Here is a 13587-nt window from a genome sequence, read left to right as displayed (position 1 = left end):
TTAGGGAAAGATTCTTTTTTTGGTGGCAGTAGAAGACAAGTCTCTTAACTTCTCTGAACATTAATTTTCCTACCTATAAAGTGAGGATTTCCTGGAATTACTAAACTGTATAGTGCTTTTTTGTTTGTTTTGTGGTACTAGGGATTGAACCTAGGGGCAACTTACCACTGGGCCACATTCCCAGTCTTTTTTGTTTTTTAATTTTGAGACAGGGTCTCACTGAGTTGCTCAGGGCCTCACTAAGTTGCTGAGGCTGGTCTCCAACTTGTGATCCTCCTGCCTCAGCCTCCCAAGCTGCAGGAATTACAGGCATGAGCTACCACACCTGTCTTGAACTATGTAATGTTTTAATCAAATAGTACTGTTTCATTGATGTCTCAAGTTATAATTTTTCTTAATCCTCATGGGAAAGATGGGATATGAAGAGGATTTTTAAAATGGGCCTCTTTCCTAAGACAGTCAATTCATATCTAATTTTTATGGAAAAGTAGTTAATGTTGTAAAGCACATGTCACACCTGAAATAAAGATAATTAACTGGGCTGGGGAGATAGCTCAGTTGGGAGAGTGCTTGCCTCACAAGCACAAGGCCTTGAGTTCAATCCCCAGTACCGCAAAAAAAAAAAAAAAAAAAAAAAAAAAAGAAAAGATAATTAACTTATTGTAATGTGGTGTAATTTCAGTCGTTCATGTTACATCTTTGGAACATGTGTTGGTAGGGGGGAAATAGGCCTTCTTCCCTTATATATTCTGTCTTAATCTGCTTTTGTATTCTCTGTGTTCTAGTTGAATGCCATTAGAACGTTCACAGATGATGCACAGGAATGACCAAGAAGAGGAAGAAAAATAATGGGAAAATCTCAAAAGGAAGAAAAGATAAAAAAAGGGCCACCTTATAGGTCAATGCACAGCTGTCAGTGGAAGTGTTCAAACAGCGTGGATGGTGACCTGAGAGCTCATGTACCTTAAGCCATGGGTGATTCAGTGCTTCATAAACGGTGATTCTTTCAGCTGGATCCAGCATCAGCATGCGGCGTACTAGGTCTTTGGCACTTTCAGAGATATGGCTCCACTGCCTAGGATTCATCTGGGAAGGAGAAAAGGAAAACTACATAGTTATCTTCAGTGAGAAGTTAACATTTATTATCATTTAATATTCTTATATTGCTTCAATGTGACAAAAATCTCATTTTGAAAGGCTTACTTTAAATGCAATTCTGTTCTTGTTGTTCACTATGAGAATCTGCATCAGTAAATATTCCGTACATGTTCTTGTTATATTATGATAATATTTTTAAAAATTGAAGGATATAATGCTCATGATTCCAGTTTCTACCTTTAGATCCTCAGCTAAAGAGACTAGATAGAACAACTTGATCCAGAAAGGACTAAAAATAAAATTTAAAAAATTAAAGAAATATTTTATTTTATAAATATTTTATATTTTATTTAATATTTTTTAAAAAATTAAAGAAATGTTTATTTATTTGGGTACCAGGATTGAATCTAGGAGTACATAACCACTGAACTACATCCCCCTGGCCCTTTTGATTTTTTATTTTGAGACACAGTCTTGCTAAGTTGTTTAGGGCCTCACTAAGTTGCTGAGGCTGGCTTTGAACTCGTGATCCTCCTGCCTCAGTCTCCTGAGCCACATATATCACTGTGCCTGGCTAAAGAAATATTTCAAAACATGTTTTTAAAACTTTGAATCAGCAGTAATTGTGAAACTAGGAAAATTATTAATAGGATATTTTGGTCAGAGTATGTCAATTTCAGTATACAGGGAAAAATATACCATTACCATTACCCTACAAAATAACCAATTCACTTGTGTGTTGTCCTCAGTGAAATGTTGTCTTTTAGAGATGAGACAACTAAGCCAAATGGTAAATAGACTAAAATCAAATAAAAACAATTATGAGCTATTTGAAAGACTTATGAGAAAAACTGTGGTTCTGTGAGAAAAAAGATGGAAGGCACCTGGGAAAGGAGATATGTCTGAGAGCAGAAATCAGAAAAAAAATTAAAGGAGAGTACTTAGGGCTTGGGTCTGGGAAGTGAGTAGGAATAGGAGGTAGAGATGGAGAAGGGTCTCATTCCTTATTTTCAGCATCAGGAAGCTGCCTGATTGGGTGAGCTTATGGGAGCTGTCTGGTACTAGGAGGGTTAAGCTATGTCACAGCTTTTTCATGTGTGTGTGCTAGGGATGGAACCCAAGGCCTTGTGTCTGGGAGGCAAGTGTTCTCCCACTGAGCTGCACTCCCAGTTTGAGGCCCTTGAATTTCACCAGCAGAGACCTATGTCACCATCTAAGGGAGAAAGATGGAGAATAAACTCCACTTTTAAAGCCAAATGAAATCACAGTATTTGCATCCCAGTAGAAGTGAATCATTCCAATTTAGCTAAGGGCTAGCAATAGACACTTAGCTTTGGCTAAGGTGAGGCTTTGTGCTTGTAGATGAAGGTGGGGAAGGGAAAATGACTCCATGTTAGGGACAACTCTTAAAATTGGAAGGTGTCCCATTTTCTTTTGGTAACAGGCAGAATTGTAAACAGTAGTCCCTTTAGTTTGTCAAATCCCATGAAGATGAATGTCATGAGATGGTTTGAAAGATGTCATCCTATTGAAATTATCATCAAATGACCAGTTTGTAATGAGGTGAGTGACTACACAGGTCGTAGATGGCCTTGCTCCCTCTTCCCTATCCTGGTGCTGCTGTATTCTTTATGGTCTGAATGATTTTGTTTTTCTAGCAAAGGGGTTGAGAAACCATCTGAAAGCAGTGGTAAGATTTCTGAACTTGAGTTTTTGAATACCATAGCCACAGCAGCTTGGAATCATGCTGTGTAGGTTCCAATTGGCTACCTGTGACCGTGGTATAAGATGACACTGCATCTATTATATAGAGTTAGGGATTATATTACTTTTGTCCTTCATAAAAAAGTTAACTGAGGTTAAATGTTAGCACATATTTCAGTTAAATAGTAGTCTATGACATATACCTGAAAAGATCAAGTAAACCAGCAAATGAGAATAAAAAGTCAAATTAAAATCACTTAAGAGCTGGGTGTGGTGGCACACACCTGTAATCTCAGCCTCTCAGGAAGCTGAGGCAGGACAATCACCAGTTGGAAGCCAGCCTCAGCAACTTAGCAAGACCTTGTCTAAAATAAATAAATAAATAAAAAGGGTTGCGGGTGAAGCTCAGTCATAGAGCGTCCCTGGGTTCAATCCCAGAACTATTAAAAAAATCACTCAAGAGCACTAGCAGTTCGTAATTTTATATACATTTAAAATATGTCATGGAACTTTTCTTGAAAATACCTATCAAGATCAAGAATTTTGTTAAAAATTCTTTTGTTAAGAACCACCAGAGTGATAAATTTTGTTTTTTGAGATCTGTTTCAAAATAATCTAGTAGGCTAAACATGGTGGTGCATGCCTATAATCCTAGTGGCTTGGGAGGCTGAGGCAGGAGGATCACAAGTTCAATGCCAGCCTCAGCAACTTAGCAAGGCCCTGAGCAACTCAGCAAGACTCTGACTCAAAATAAAAAATAAAAAGGGCTGGGGATGTGGCTCAGTGGTTAAACACCTGTGGGTTCAATCCCTGGTACCAAATAAAATGAATAAAATAAAGTGATCTAGTAATATGCAGAATACAGATAAAACAATCTTGGCTATATATTAACCATTAAAACTGGAGTTCTACACTATTTTTCCACATATTTATTAGTACATTATAATTATACATAGCAGTAGAATTTACTGTTACATATTCATACATGTACAGAATATAATAATATAATATGGTCAATATTACTCCCCCATCCATTATTTTTGTTTGAAAATTTCTATAATAAAAAGTAATAATAAATACTGACAGAATCATATGACAGTATACTTTTTTAAAAAAAGACCCAAGAGTTTCATCATAGGTGGCAAAGAGGAATCTATACCTCAAACTAAGCTGCTGAAAACCTGGACCTTTGTAAGGAAAGCCATGAAGAAAAGTGAGAGGTGAGATCAGTCAAATAAAACAGTAAACAAGTTTTTAACCTCAAAACTTCAAATCTCAGGTACAGAAATTATGATATCTGCTGCTATCCATCTGACTTATGCTAATACTTTTACTATTTCCTAGGAACAGGGAAATTTTAAATAATTTATTTTTTGGACATTTTGAACAGTCCAAGTTTCTTACAAAGAAATAAAAATAACCATTCAATGTTTTAAAAATAGGCAAAATCAAATACCAGACGCTGTTGGAATGAAGCACATTGCCTTGGAAACCAGGAAGTTAGTAACTGAACAAACACAAAGGAAGAATTCTATTATTAGCAAGTGCTTATAACTCAAAAAGGCAGGTGGGAGACTTTATTATATGGTATCCACGTCATAAATTGCTGAGAGTATTAAATGAGTTAATATAAGTAAAGCATTTAGAGAAGTTTTGGCACATACCAAATGTTATGTCTCAGCTACCATTATTGCTATAATTATCATTATGCTGATGTATTACTAAAATTATGTTTCTTTTTATTTGTTAGTTTCTGTGACTTTATTTGATTTTTCAAAATTCAAACAGAAAACCCAGGCTGTGCTTTCCTGATAGCCACTCACAATTTCCAGGGATTAGAAGGGGATAATAAGTCACAAGCAATTTCCTGAGACATTTAGTTACTTTCAAAGTATTGATTTAATTCCCCAATGGCCAACTGACTAAGGAGAAAAGTCTATTTCTAAAAGCACCTTCCTCTGTTAGCAGAATTTTGGCAGAGATCTTACACCAAATAAAACAAGACAAACCTGTATGTTACTTATGAGCAGGTGGTGTACAGGGCTAACAAAAGTCTAGACCATTCTCACCTCCAAGAGCTTTAGTTAGGGCTTAAGAGGATAAGACCGCAAATCTGAAAATACTGTATCTTTTTTTCTCTTTTTTTCCCCACGTCCCACAAAAAAATTCTAAATTACTAAGGAATTGGAAAGAAAACTTTAGGGGGGGGGGCCTCATTGGATTGGGAATCTAGTGTTACATAAACTTGTTTTATGTTGCCATGCATGGCCAAAAATGAAATAGCGATTCTGTTGAGTAGAAGGTATAGTTTCATAATAATGAGAGGAAAGAGAATCTCTCTGACCCAAAGTGCCCTGACCTGGTGTGCAGACAGTACTCTCCCATGCTTCCCATGCCCAGTTCCCTAGTCTCTTGTTGGCTAGATGTGGTATTATCGGCAAACAAGTAGAAGAGCTGGGGTAGTGAAATCCATCTTCAGTTTATTTTCAAGAAGTCCTTACCTCTTTCTAATACAGCCAGTAGTCAGTAATGACTTTTTAAAATTTTTTAAATAATCAAAGTAATAATTCACTAAATTACAAGTAATGATAGGACATGAACACATAGCAGCCAAAGAATACCAACGTTTAAGTCTCATCAAAAAGCCTTTAGATTGTGTTATGGACCATAGTTGTGATACTGACATTTCAAGTTTATCTTGGAAAGTAAGTGGCACCTTTTCTTCTTTAGTACTGGGAACTGAACCCATAGGGGATTAACCCCTGAGCCACATCCCCAGTCCTTTTTATTTATTTACTTATTTTTATTTTGGGACAGGGTCTCATTAGATTGCAGAGGCTGGCCTCAAATTTGTGATTCTCTTGCCTCAGCTTCCTCACTTGCCAGGTTTATGGCACGTAGCCACCACGCCCAGCACCAAAACACACTTTTCAGTATAATCGAATTTCAATGGAAAAATTAAATGGCCCTAAGACATTACCTTATATTTTCCTTTAATGATGCCTTCAAACAATCTTTCCTTGGTTCCGTAAAAAGGCAAACAACCACTGAGCAGGATGAAAAGGATCACGCCACAACCCCACACGTCCACGGGCTTTCCATAAGGCTCTCTTTTGACCACTTCTGGGGCCATAAAGTGAGGCGTCCCGACGCGTCCTACATTTAAATAACAACAACATGAAGGAAAACTGTTGATATAAAACAAGAGTTTTTCATCTGAAAACTGAAAATAATAGAGTGATCACAATCAGAATGAAAAGTCTGCCAAGATAAATATCCTCTCGTCACCTCTTCCCATAAAATGAAGTTCACAGCAGGGGAAGGGGGAGGGGGAGAATTATTTCTCTTAATCACTTCTTGAAAATTGAGCCCAGGATAGGCCCCTGGTAGTCCTTCTTGAATTCTGCATGCTACATAGTAGAAATTAATGTTATTTCTTGCTTCACAAAGAAGTTTAAATTTTTAATTTGGAGCAGAGGTAGGTGGAAGCATCTATAGACAGAGTCTGTAACTGGCCAGGAAAGAGCTGAGAGGCCGGCCCTGGGCAGAGATAGAGGCAGGGAAAGGAGACCTCAGGGATGAGGGAAAAAAATCTGTGGCAAAAAGATTACTTTTGATTGCCAAATGGAAATCACCCAATAAAACCTAATGCTGCAATATGAATTTGAATCTGCTGTCCTGTTTGGTTGATTGTAGCAGTTAACAATGGTTAGTGGTACTTTGTTAGACTAGGAACTAGTCTTAGCTTCTTCCTAATATTAAGATTTTTGGGGGGTGGGTACTGGGGGTTGAACCCAGGGGCCCTTAACCACTGAGCCACACCTCCAACCTTCTTTTATATTTTATTTTGAGACAGGATTCCACCAAGTTGCTGAGGCTGGCTTTGAACTCACCATCCTCCTGCCTCAGCCTCCTGAGCCACTGGGATTACAGGCACAAGTCACTGCTTCCAGCTCCCTAACATTAAGATTTGAAGATAAATGACAGCAAATACATGACACATACCAAAGCTAAATTATGAAGCTCCTCCCATTAGCTCCTCTTTGACCATCTTCTTTAATGAATTTTCCTTTCCCCCCCTCTCTATCAAAAACTAGCTTTCTGGAAGGAATCTGATACCAGATGTGTGCACATTAATAGCCATCTTTAACTCAATATTCCAAGGGGAGTTTTTTTCTTCTGTGAAATAAAAAGCTGTACCCTGAGTGAGATTACCATGGGATGGGGCACTGCTGACTAGACTTGGCAGTCATTCTAGATGTTTGCAGGCTCAACCCCTTCCTCCCTCTGCTAGTCTGTCTGATCATACTAAGTTCAATATAATTTTTACTTTGAGATTTGCACAAATACTTTAGAGCCCAGAACTATGGTTCAGAGCTTTAAAATAACTTAAGAAATCTTTTGGTCCAGCTGGAGACCAAGGTCTGTTAGTGTTTACTGAACTCAGTTGGGACAGAGAAAGATAATACAGCTCTCAGCTTGTGTACTGGGGATGTTCCTTTGTTGCAGGACATTATGAGTCTCCTTCCTCCCCACAGAATAGAAGAGATTAAGTTTAGGGTTCGAATTGTGAAAATGTGTTCATTTAAAATGTCTAACAGATCAGTGAAATCTCTGTACTGGTTAGAAAGACCTGGCTACAGAAATATTTTTATTTCTGGATTGTTCCATTTTGCTTCCTTGAGTAGCATAAATAAGCTAAAGCCACGAGAGCTAAGCCTCCTACTTCATTAGCAGCCTGGACAGGGAGGGGCCACTGGAGATGAGCATTGTTTTGATGGATGGGAGCTGGCAGGAGCAAGGAGAAGCAGGGAAAGAGCCCAGGGTACCACTCAGGATACTGGTACCAGGACACCAGATAGGTACCAGCAGAGGGTTCAGATGAGGTTCCCTGGAATTCAACTTGATTCCTACTACTTTCCCATACAAGAAAGGGTCAAGCAACTCAAAACAGGGAATTCCACACTAGGAATAATCAGAGCCACCATGACCAGTCTCAACCATCCTGAGGAGGTTTTCTCCATCTATCTGGATTGACGACTACCCAATTCTAGGGACATTCTTGGGGAAGATGTATGTCTTTGGGTTTAAGAATTTGCTCAGGGCTGGGGAGATAGCTCAGTTGGAAAAGTGCTTGCCCTGCAAGCACAAGGCTGTGGGTTTGATTCCCAGCACCACAAACAAACAAAAAAAAAAAGAATTTGCTCATAGATGATCAAGGAACACCATGGTCAAAAGAATATACAGAAATGTTCCTTTTATTTCAAGTACATTGGCAGAAAGTGAAAAGGACTGGAGTTAACCTTTGTTATACACCAACTTCCCCAAACTCCTTGTTACTAATTTTCCTTCATTGTGACCACTTGACTTTATGACTTTGACCACAAAATTCTAAGAACAGGAAACCAATTAGCAAACCAAATTAAATGTCACTGTTGATGAAATACTTCAGATGTACATTGAAATGTTATATTTTGATAATATAATAAAACTTTTCTACCTAGAACCTCAGGGTTCTAAATAGCTACATTTTCAATACTTTTTGGATTGGAACCTTTATGCACATAATGTTTTTTACTTTAATAATTTTTGTATGACTATTTTTCTACAATTTCCTGACCTCTTTTACACAGGATGCTGCAAATAATTTAACCTGTTTTGATGACTCAGAGTTGTCAATGTTGACATCACTTAAAAAACCCTACTGTAGAACAGAGAGCACCCTCAGAAACTCCAAAGGTTTGTAAAGGTCAATTTCGTTGCTATTAAAAGGCTGCTGTGTTTTCCAAGTTTGAGGGTTTGCTTACTGTATTTTATTTTCCATCAGCCTTTCATTTCTTTTCTCTTGCTATGCTTACTCCAGTTCCAGCTTCCCCTAGTTTGTTGTTTATAATCTGCTAGTAATGGGAAACTGACTAGCAAGAACATTCTTTCATTTCATAGCAATTTCTCATGTGCTTGGTAGATCTCAGACATGATGGTAGGGGGTTCTCCTACCCCTTACAAATCTCAGTCTTTGCTACAGCCACGAGTCCCCGCATCAAGTGTTAGGTGGAGATAATAGAGACCAGATGGTTCTGGTAAAACGGAAGGGAAGGAATAGTACTATCTAACTCAGATGGTTAAGAACAGCCTACTTTTAAAAGGAGACAATTGTTAGTGCAGCCTTCAACAATAATAAGAGTTAACCAGATAGATAAAATGACAAAAGACATTCCAACCAGAGGGAATGGCAGGCGCAAGTTAGGAAGGAACTCAAATCTATACAACTTTATGAAAAATGGGAGTAGGTCAGCCTCAGAGAAAGTCTTTAGATGTCAACTGAGAGGATCATGAATGGGTTTTAAGGGTAGTGACAGTTTTGCTGTTATTATAATTATTTTCTAGGTTCCTACTTGTTTCTCCAAACAGCTGAGTTTCAGATAGGGGAAGTAAAATATATTTAAATGATTTTTACTATATGGCACCTATAAAGACGAGAACCCCTTTCTAGTTGAAGGACTCTGTGATCAAAGATTCCAAGTGACAAGAAAGTAACTTTCGATTTCAAAGTTGATAAATAGTAGCAAAATTTTAAAAGCACCTTCAACTACAAGAAAGATTTTTTTTCTGTGAGAAATCTTTCATCCCTTATCTACTCATATTGTGTTTCTAAAAGTATTATAAAGCAGCTGGGGATGTAGCTGTATGGTACAGCACTTGTATGGCATGCACAAGGCCTTGGTTTGATCCCCAGCACCGCAAAAAGAAAAAAAAATACATACTGTCATGCTTACAGTACTTATTTCAAGAATATAAGTAAGTCTATGTTAAGAAATAACAATATGTTGACTATCAGAAAGTATTTTAATTCTAAAACATAGTAAATAATAAATTTTGAATGGCACACTGGGGATTCAAAATTAGCTTTCAAAATACAATCTGGGGGAAAGATTCACGAACTTTAGAAAATAAGATTACCATGGAGAAAATATCCAGGTAAATCTAATGAATCTACTTTTCCTGCTCAAGCAAGATGCACAATAAAATATGAAGCCCATGACATTCTGAATACTAACAGGATGAAGATTTAGAGGAACAGAAAGAAAGTCATTATAAACGGCCAATATATAACATAAAAGGAACTCAATTCATCTCATCTCAACTCATCTCATTAACCTTGGGGAAGTAATCATCAAATTATTTCTTATCATTGCACTATCTTTTTTTTTTATACCAGGAATTGAACCCAAGGGCACTTAACCACTGAACCACATCCCCAGTTCTTTTTATATTTTATTTTGAGACAGGGCTAAGTTTTATTTAGTTTAGTTTTATTTATTTTGCTAAGTTGCTTAGGGTCTCCCTAAGTTGCTGACACTGGCTTTGAAGTTGCCATCCTCCTGTCTCAGCCTCCCAGGTCACTGAGATTATAAGCATGCACCACCACGCCCGGCTCATTGTGCTTTCTTAACACAGGGATGATCTGTACACATAACACATTTGAGAGCTTGGTTTACCAGCAATATTTGTTTAAAAAAAATCTTAGGATTTTTAGTTGATGGCAACATCTGTATGAGCCACTAGTGTTATGTAGTTGTCCAAACAGCTAATGACATTGAAGGAACCTAGTGGAAAGGTAAGACCCAGAACAAAAAGAAGTGCTAGCCCAATGCCACTGTGCACACAGGCCTGACTGGATCTGTAGTTATGGTATTCATTTCTGGCCTCATCTTTGTGGACAGTGAGGAGATTCAGGACCAGTTTATAGAAGGAATAGCTCCATTAACCTTGGGAAGTAATCTGGATAATACTTAGGGGGACATGGTAGCTGTCTTCAAGCATCTGAATGGCTATCATACGGAAGGAGGCAAATTGCTCAGAGTGGCTTCAAAAGTCAGAATTAGGACCATTTTGTGGAAGTTACAGAAAGATAGATTTCTGCTTAATACAAGGACAAACTTTTTAACACCCAGAATTTTCCAAAAATGAATTGTCCTGGGACATAATGAATTCTTTGCCATCAGAGGAATTAAATCAGAGTTCAATCTTTTTTTGGGGAACTATTATGGGAGAATTCATCAGTTATAAGATTGGAGAAGTTATTAAGCCCCCTGCAAACATGGGATTCGAAGGTCTATGATTAAATTGTGCTCTACTGCCTGACCTTTTGCTCAGTCTTCTGGTCATTGACAGAAAGTTTTGAACTGGGGGTGAATACAGCATTATTTGAAACTGTACTCAGTTTGCAGTTTCTCATATTAATGGAAAGGATTAGCTGGAAAAGAATGCAAAACTAGAGGAAAACTTACACATAATTTAATTTTAGAAGTTAAGATGGTAAAAAAAGATTTAAGGAATACAACTATAAGCCATGGCTCATTTTTCAGAAGATGGTCTAACTTATCACTGTTTGATGATCTAGCTATAATGAATTAAGTTGCATGAAATATCCTGTGCAACGAGATTATTATTTTTATATTTATTATTTGTCACGTACTTGAATCTAACACCAGCAGTCTTAAAGGATAATTAGTTTAAGAAGTTTTGTTAATAGTTTTTGTACTTTCCTCCTTGTGAAGCCTGGCAGTACTTTGAGATGGAAAAGATAAAGCCCTGACTAAAAGACTGATCATGGATAGAAAGGAGAACTATGCAATTTGCAATACTAAGGAAGAGAACGAAAAGTTCTGAGTTGGAATCTATTGAAAGGAATAAAAAAAAAAAAAAACCCAAATACTTGAATCTGTAATTAGTATCTGCCTAGGTATACTTTCTTTTTAAAACTTTTTTTTTCTTTGTATTCCCAGTTTAAAATTGGGATTTTTAAAATGATGCTTTGCTTTGGTTAATAAAATCAGCCTGCATTCACATTTTCTTGCAGTCCATGAACACATAGGTTGATAGCCTGAGCAGGTTCTTTGATGAATCAAAAACAGAAAACACTATGAAATTAAAAATTAGCCATAAATGTAAACCTGAAAGTTTTACATATGTTGTAGATTTGACTTTGGACAGTTCAACTTTAAAAGCATCTACGGCCTCAATTATTATGTCCTTTGAAAATTGTTTTAATCTGTGTAGGACGTCTTCTCTTTTACATGTTAGGGATACAATGAGTAGAAAGATAGTCTATTTTCTCTCTCCTCCTCCTCTTCCTCCTTCTCCTCCTCCTCCTCCTCCTCCCCTCTCCTACTTTTTTGGTGCTGGGGATCAAATCCAGGATCTTGGGCATGCTAAGCATGCACTCTACCACTGAGCTACCCTTACAGCCCCAGAGTCTATTCTTAAGGGGCAAAAATTCTATTATGACTACTAAGTTATTAAATTCAAAACTGCCCAATGGTGCTTTTGTAGTGGTGGGGTGAGGTGGGGTGGAGTGGAGTATGAAACACTGAGGTTGGATTAGTATTTAGTTTGAAAGTTTTAAACCAACCTAAAAGTGACCAGATTTTGAAGGAAAAATATTTTAAATGTGGTCTTACCTCCAGCTACAAGTCCGGACTCTCCTAATTGAATAGCTACCCCAAAGCCCCCAAGTTTAACAGGTGCTGAGTTTTCTTTTGAGGCAAGGAGAACACAATGGGGCTGAAAAGAAAAACAGACACACAGAAAACAAACCCAGAGATAAGGATTAGTTGAAAATAAACAATTCAATTCACTCAAAATGGAATAACATAATAATATAGTAATACTTATAAAACTTCTTATTGTCACTTCTGGCTGACTTGTCCAAAGACTTACCTGTTTTAGTCAATCATTTTTAGGAATTACATGCTTCCAAGATTAGAATAAGGTGCTAAGAATTACTCAGAAAGTATGGATGTTCAAGAAATACAGATACATTTTCTGCCCTTTTATGCAATATTATCTTTCTTTGGTAGTCTAGATGTGTTTCAGGAAAAAGATATGTTACCTTTGTGGCCAAAATGTTTCTTATAACCTCTGACTTGACCTACAGAGCCATTATATCCTGGCCCTTACCCCTAAGAACTTTCTTTATCCAATGGTGATTGGTCCTTCCTCTCCTATCCTCTTTCTTTTCTTCTTTCATTCCTCTTCTGAGTAAGAGGAGTACCAAATAGGTGTTTGGATTTAATGACTTTATTTGAGCCTTGTTCCCTGGGAATCCAATACCCTTTCTGAGAATGTCTTCTCTCTCTATGGGAGAGGGAAGTGAAGTGAAGAAGGAGACCACCTGGTCAGTCTCTGGTTCAGAGCAAGAAATCCTCCCCAAAGAGTAGCCCGCTTGACCAGGGCTTCCTAGATACTATATGCCTTGTGGTAACAACGACGATTTATTTGTAGGACCTTCTCATCTATATTTATCTCTTTCTGGAAGCTTATTGGAGCTGGTATCAGGACAGAATTTAATTGTGGGGACCTTTGGTCTCTGCTTTAATACTGTGTTCTCCTAATATCCCTAATACTACATTGACCTGCTCTCAAAATATGGGTTAGTAAAGATGATAAACTTTGTTAGACCAAAAGACAAAATATTTCACTCTCTCCTATACTTTCTCATTCATAAATGATACAGTTTTAGCTGACATGATAGTCTTTAAAAAACTGCAATAAAACTGAACTAGTATACCCAGACAGATGTTTGATGATGATACACAGAGGAGGAAGGGGTCCTCATTCCACCCAATGAGAGCATCAGGATTCTACTTTGGAAGTAGTGCTGTCCAAAGAAGTTTAAAGGTCTTTATAAAGAGTCTAGCATGTTACTCCATGTACAAACAGAAACAACATGTATCCTATTTGTTTACAATAAAAATAAATTTTAAAAAAGAGTCTAGCACA

At 37.4% G+C, this 13587-nt stretch overlaps 1 protein-coding gene across 8 annotated transcripts in view; it reads right to left on the bottom strand.

Annotated features, from left to right (window-relative positions):
* CASK (calcium/calmodulin dependent serine protein kinase) overlaps positions 1-13587 on the bottom strand; it is a 358268-nt gene that overhangs the window by 117767 nt on the left and 226914 nt on the right. For all 8 annotated transcript variants that reach the window (XM_079122840.1, XM_079122842.1, XM_079122843.1 and 5 more), the window contains exons 6-8: positions 12267-12369; positions 5783-5958; positions 964-1086 (exon numbers count right to left, since the gene is read on the bottom strand). In XM_079122840.1, the coding sequence (XP_078978966.1) occupies positions 964-1086; positions 5783-5958; positions 12267-12369 (402 nt within the window). The remainder of the gene's footprint in view (positions 1-963; positions 1087-5782; positions 5959-12266; positions 12370-13587) is intronic.

The sequence above is a fragment of the Sciurus vulgaris genome (genome assembly GCF_902686455.1).
Source record: "Sciurus vulgaris genome assembly, chromosome: X".
NCBI classification, from domain to species: Eukaryota; Metazoa; Chordata; class Mammalia; order Rodentia; family Sciuridae; genus Sciurus; species Sciurus vulgaris.
The sequence above is the reverse complement of the archived record's forward strand: the minus strand, read 5'-3'. Positions and strand labels throughout refer to the sequence as shown.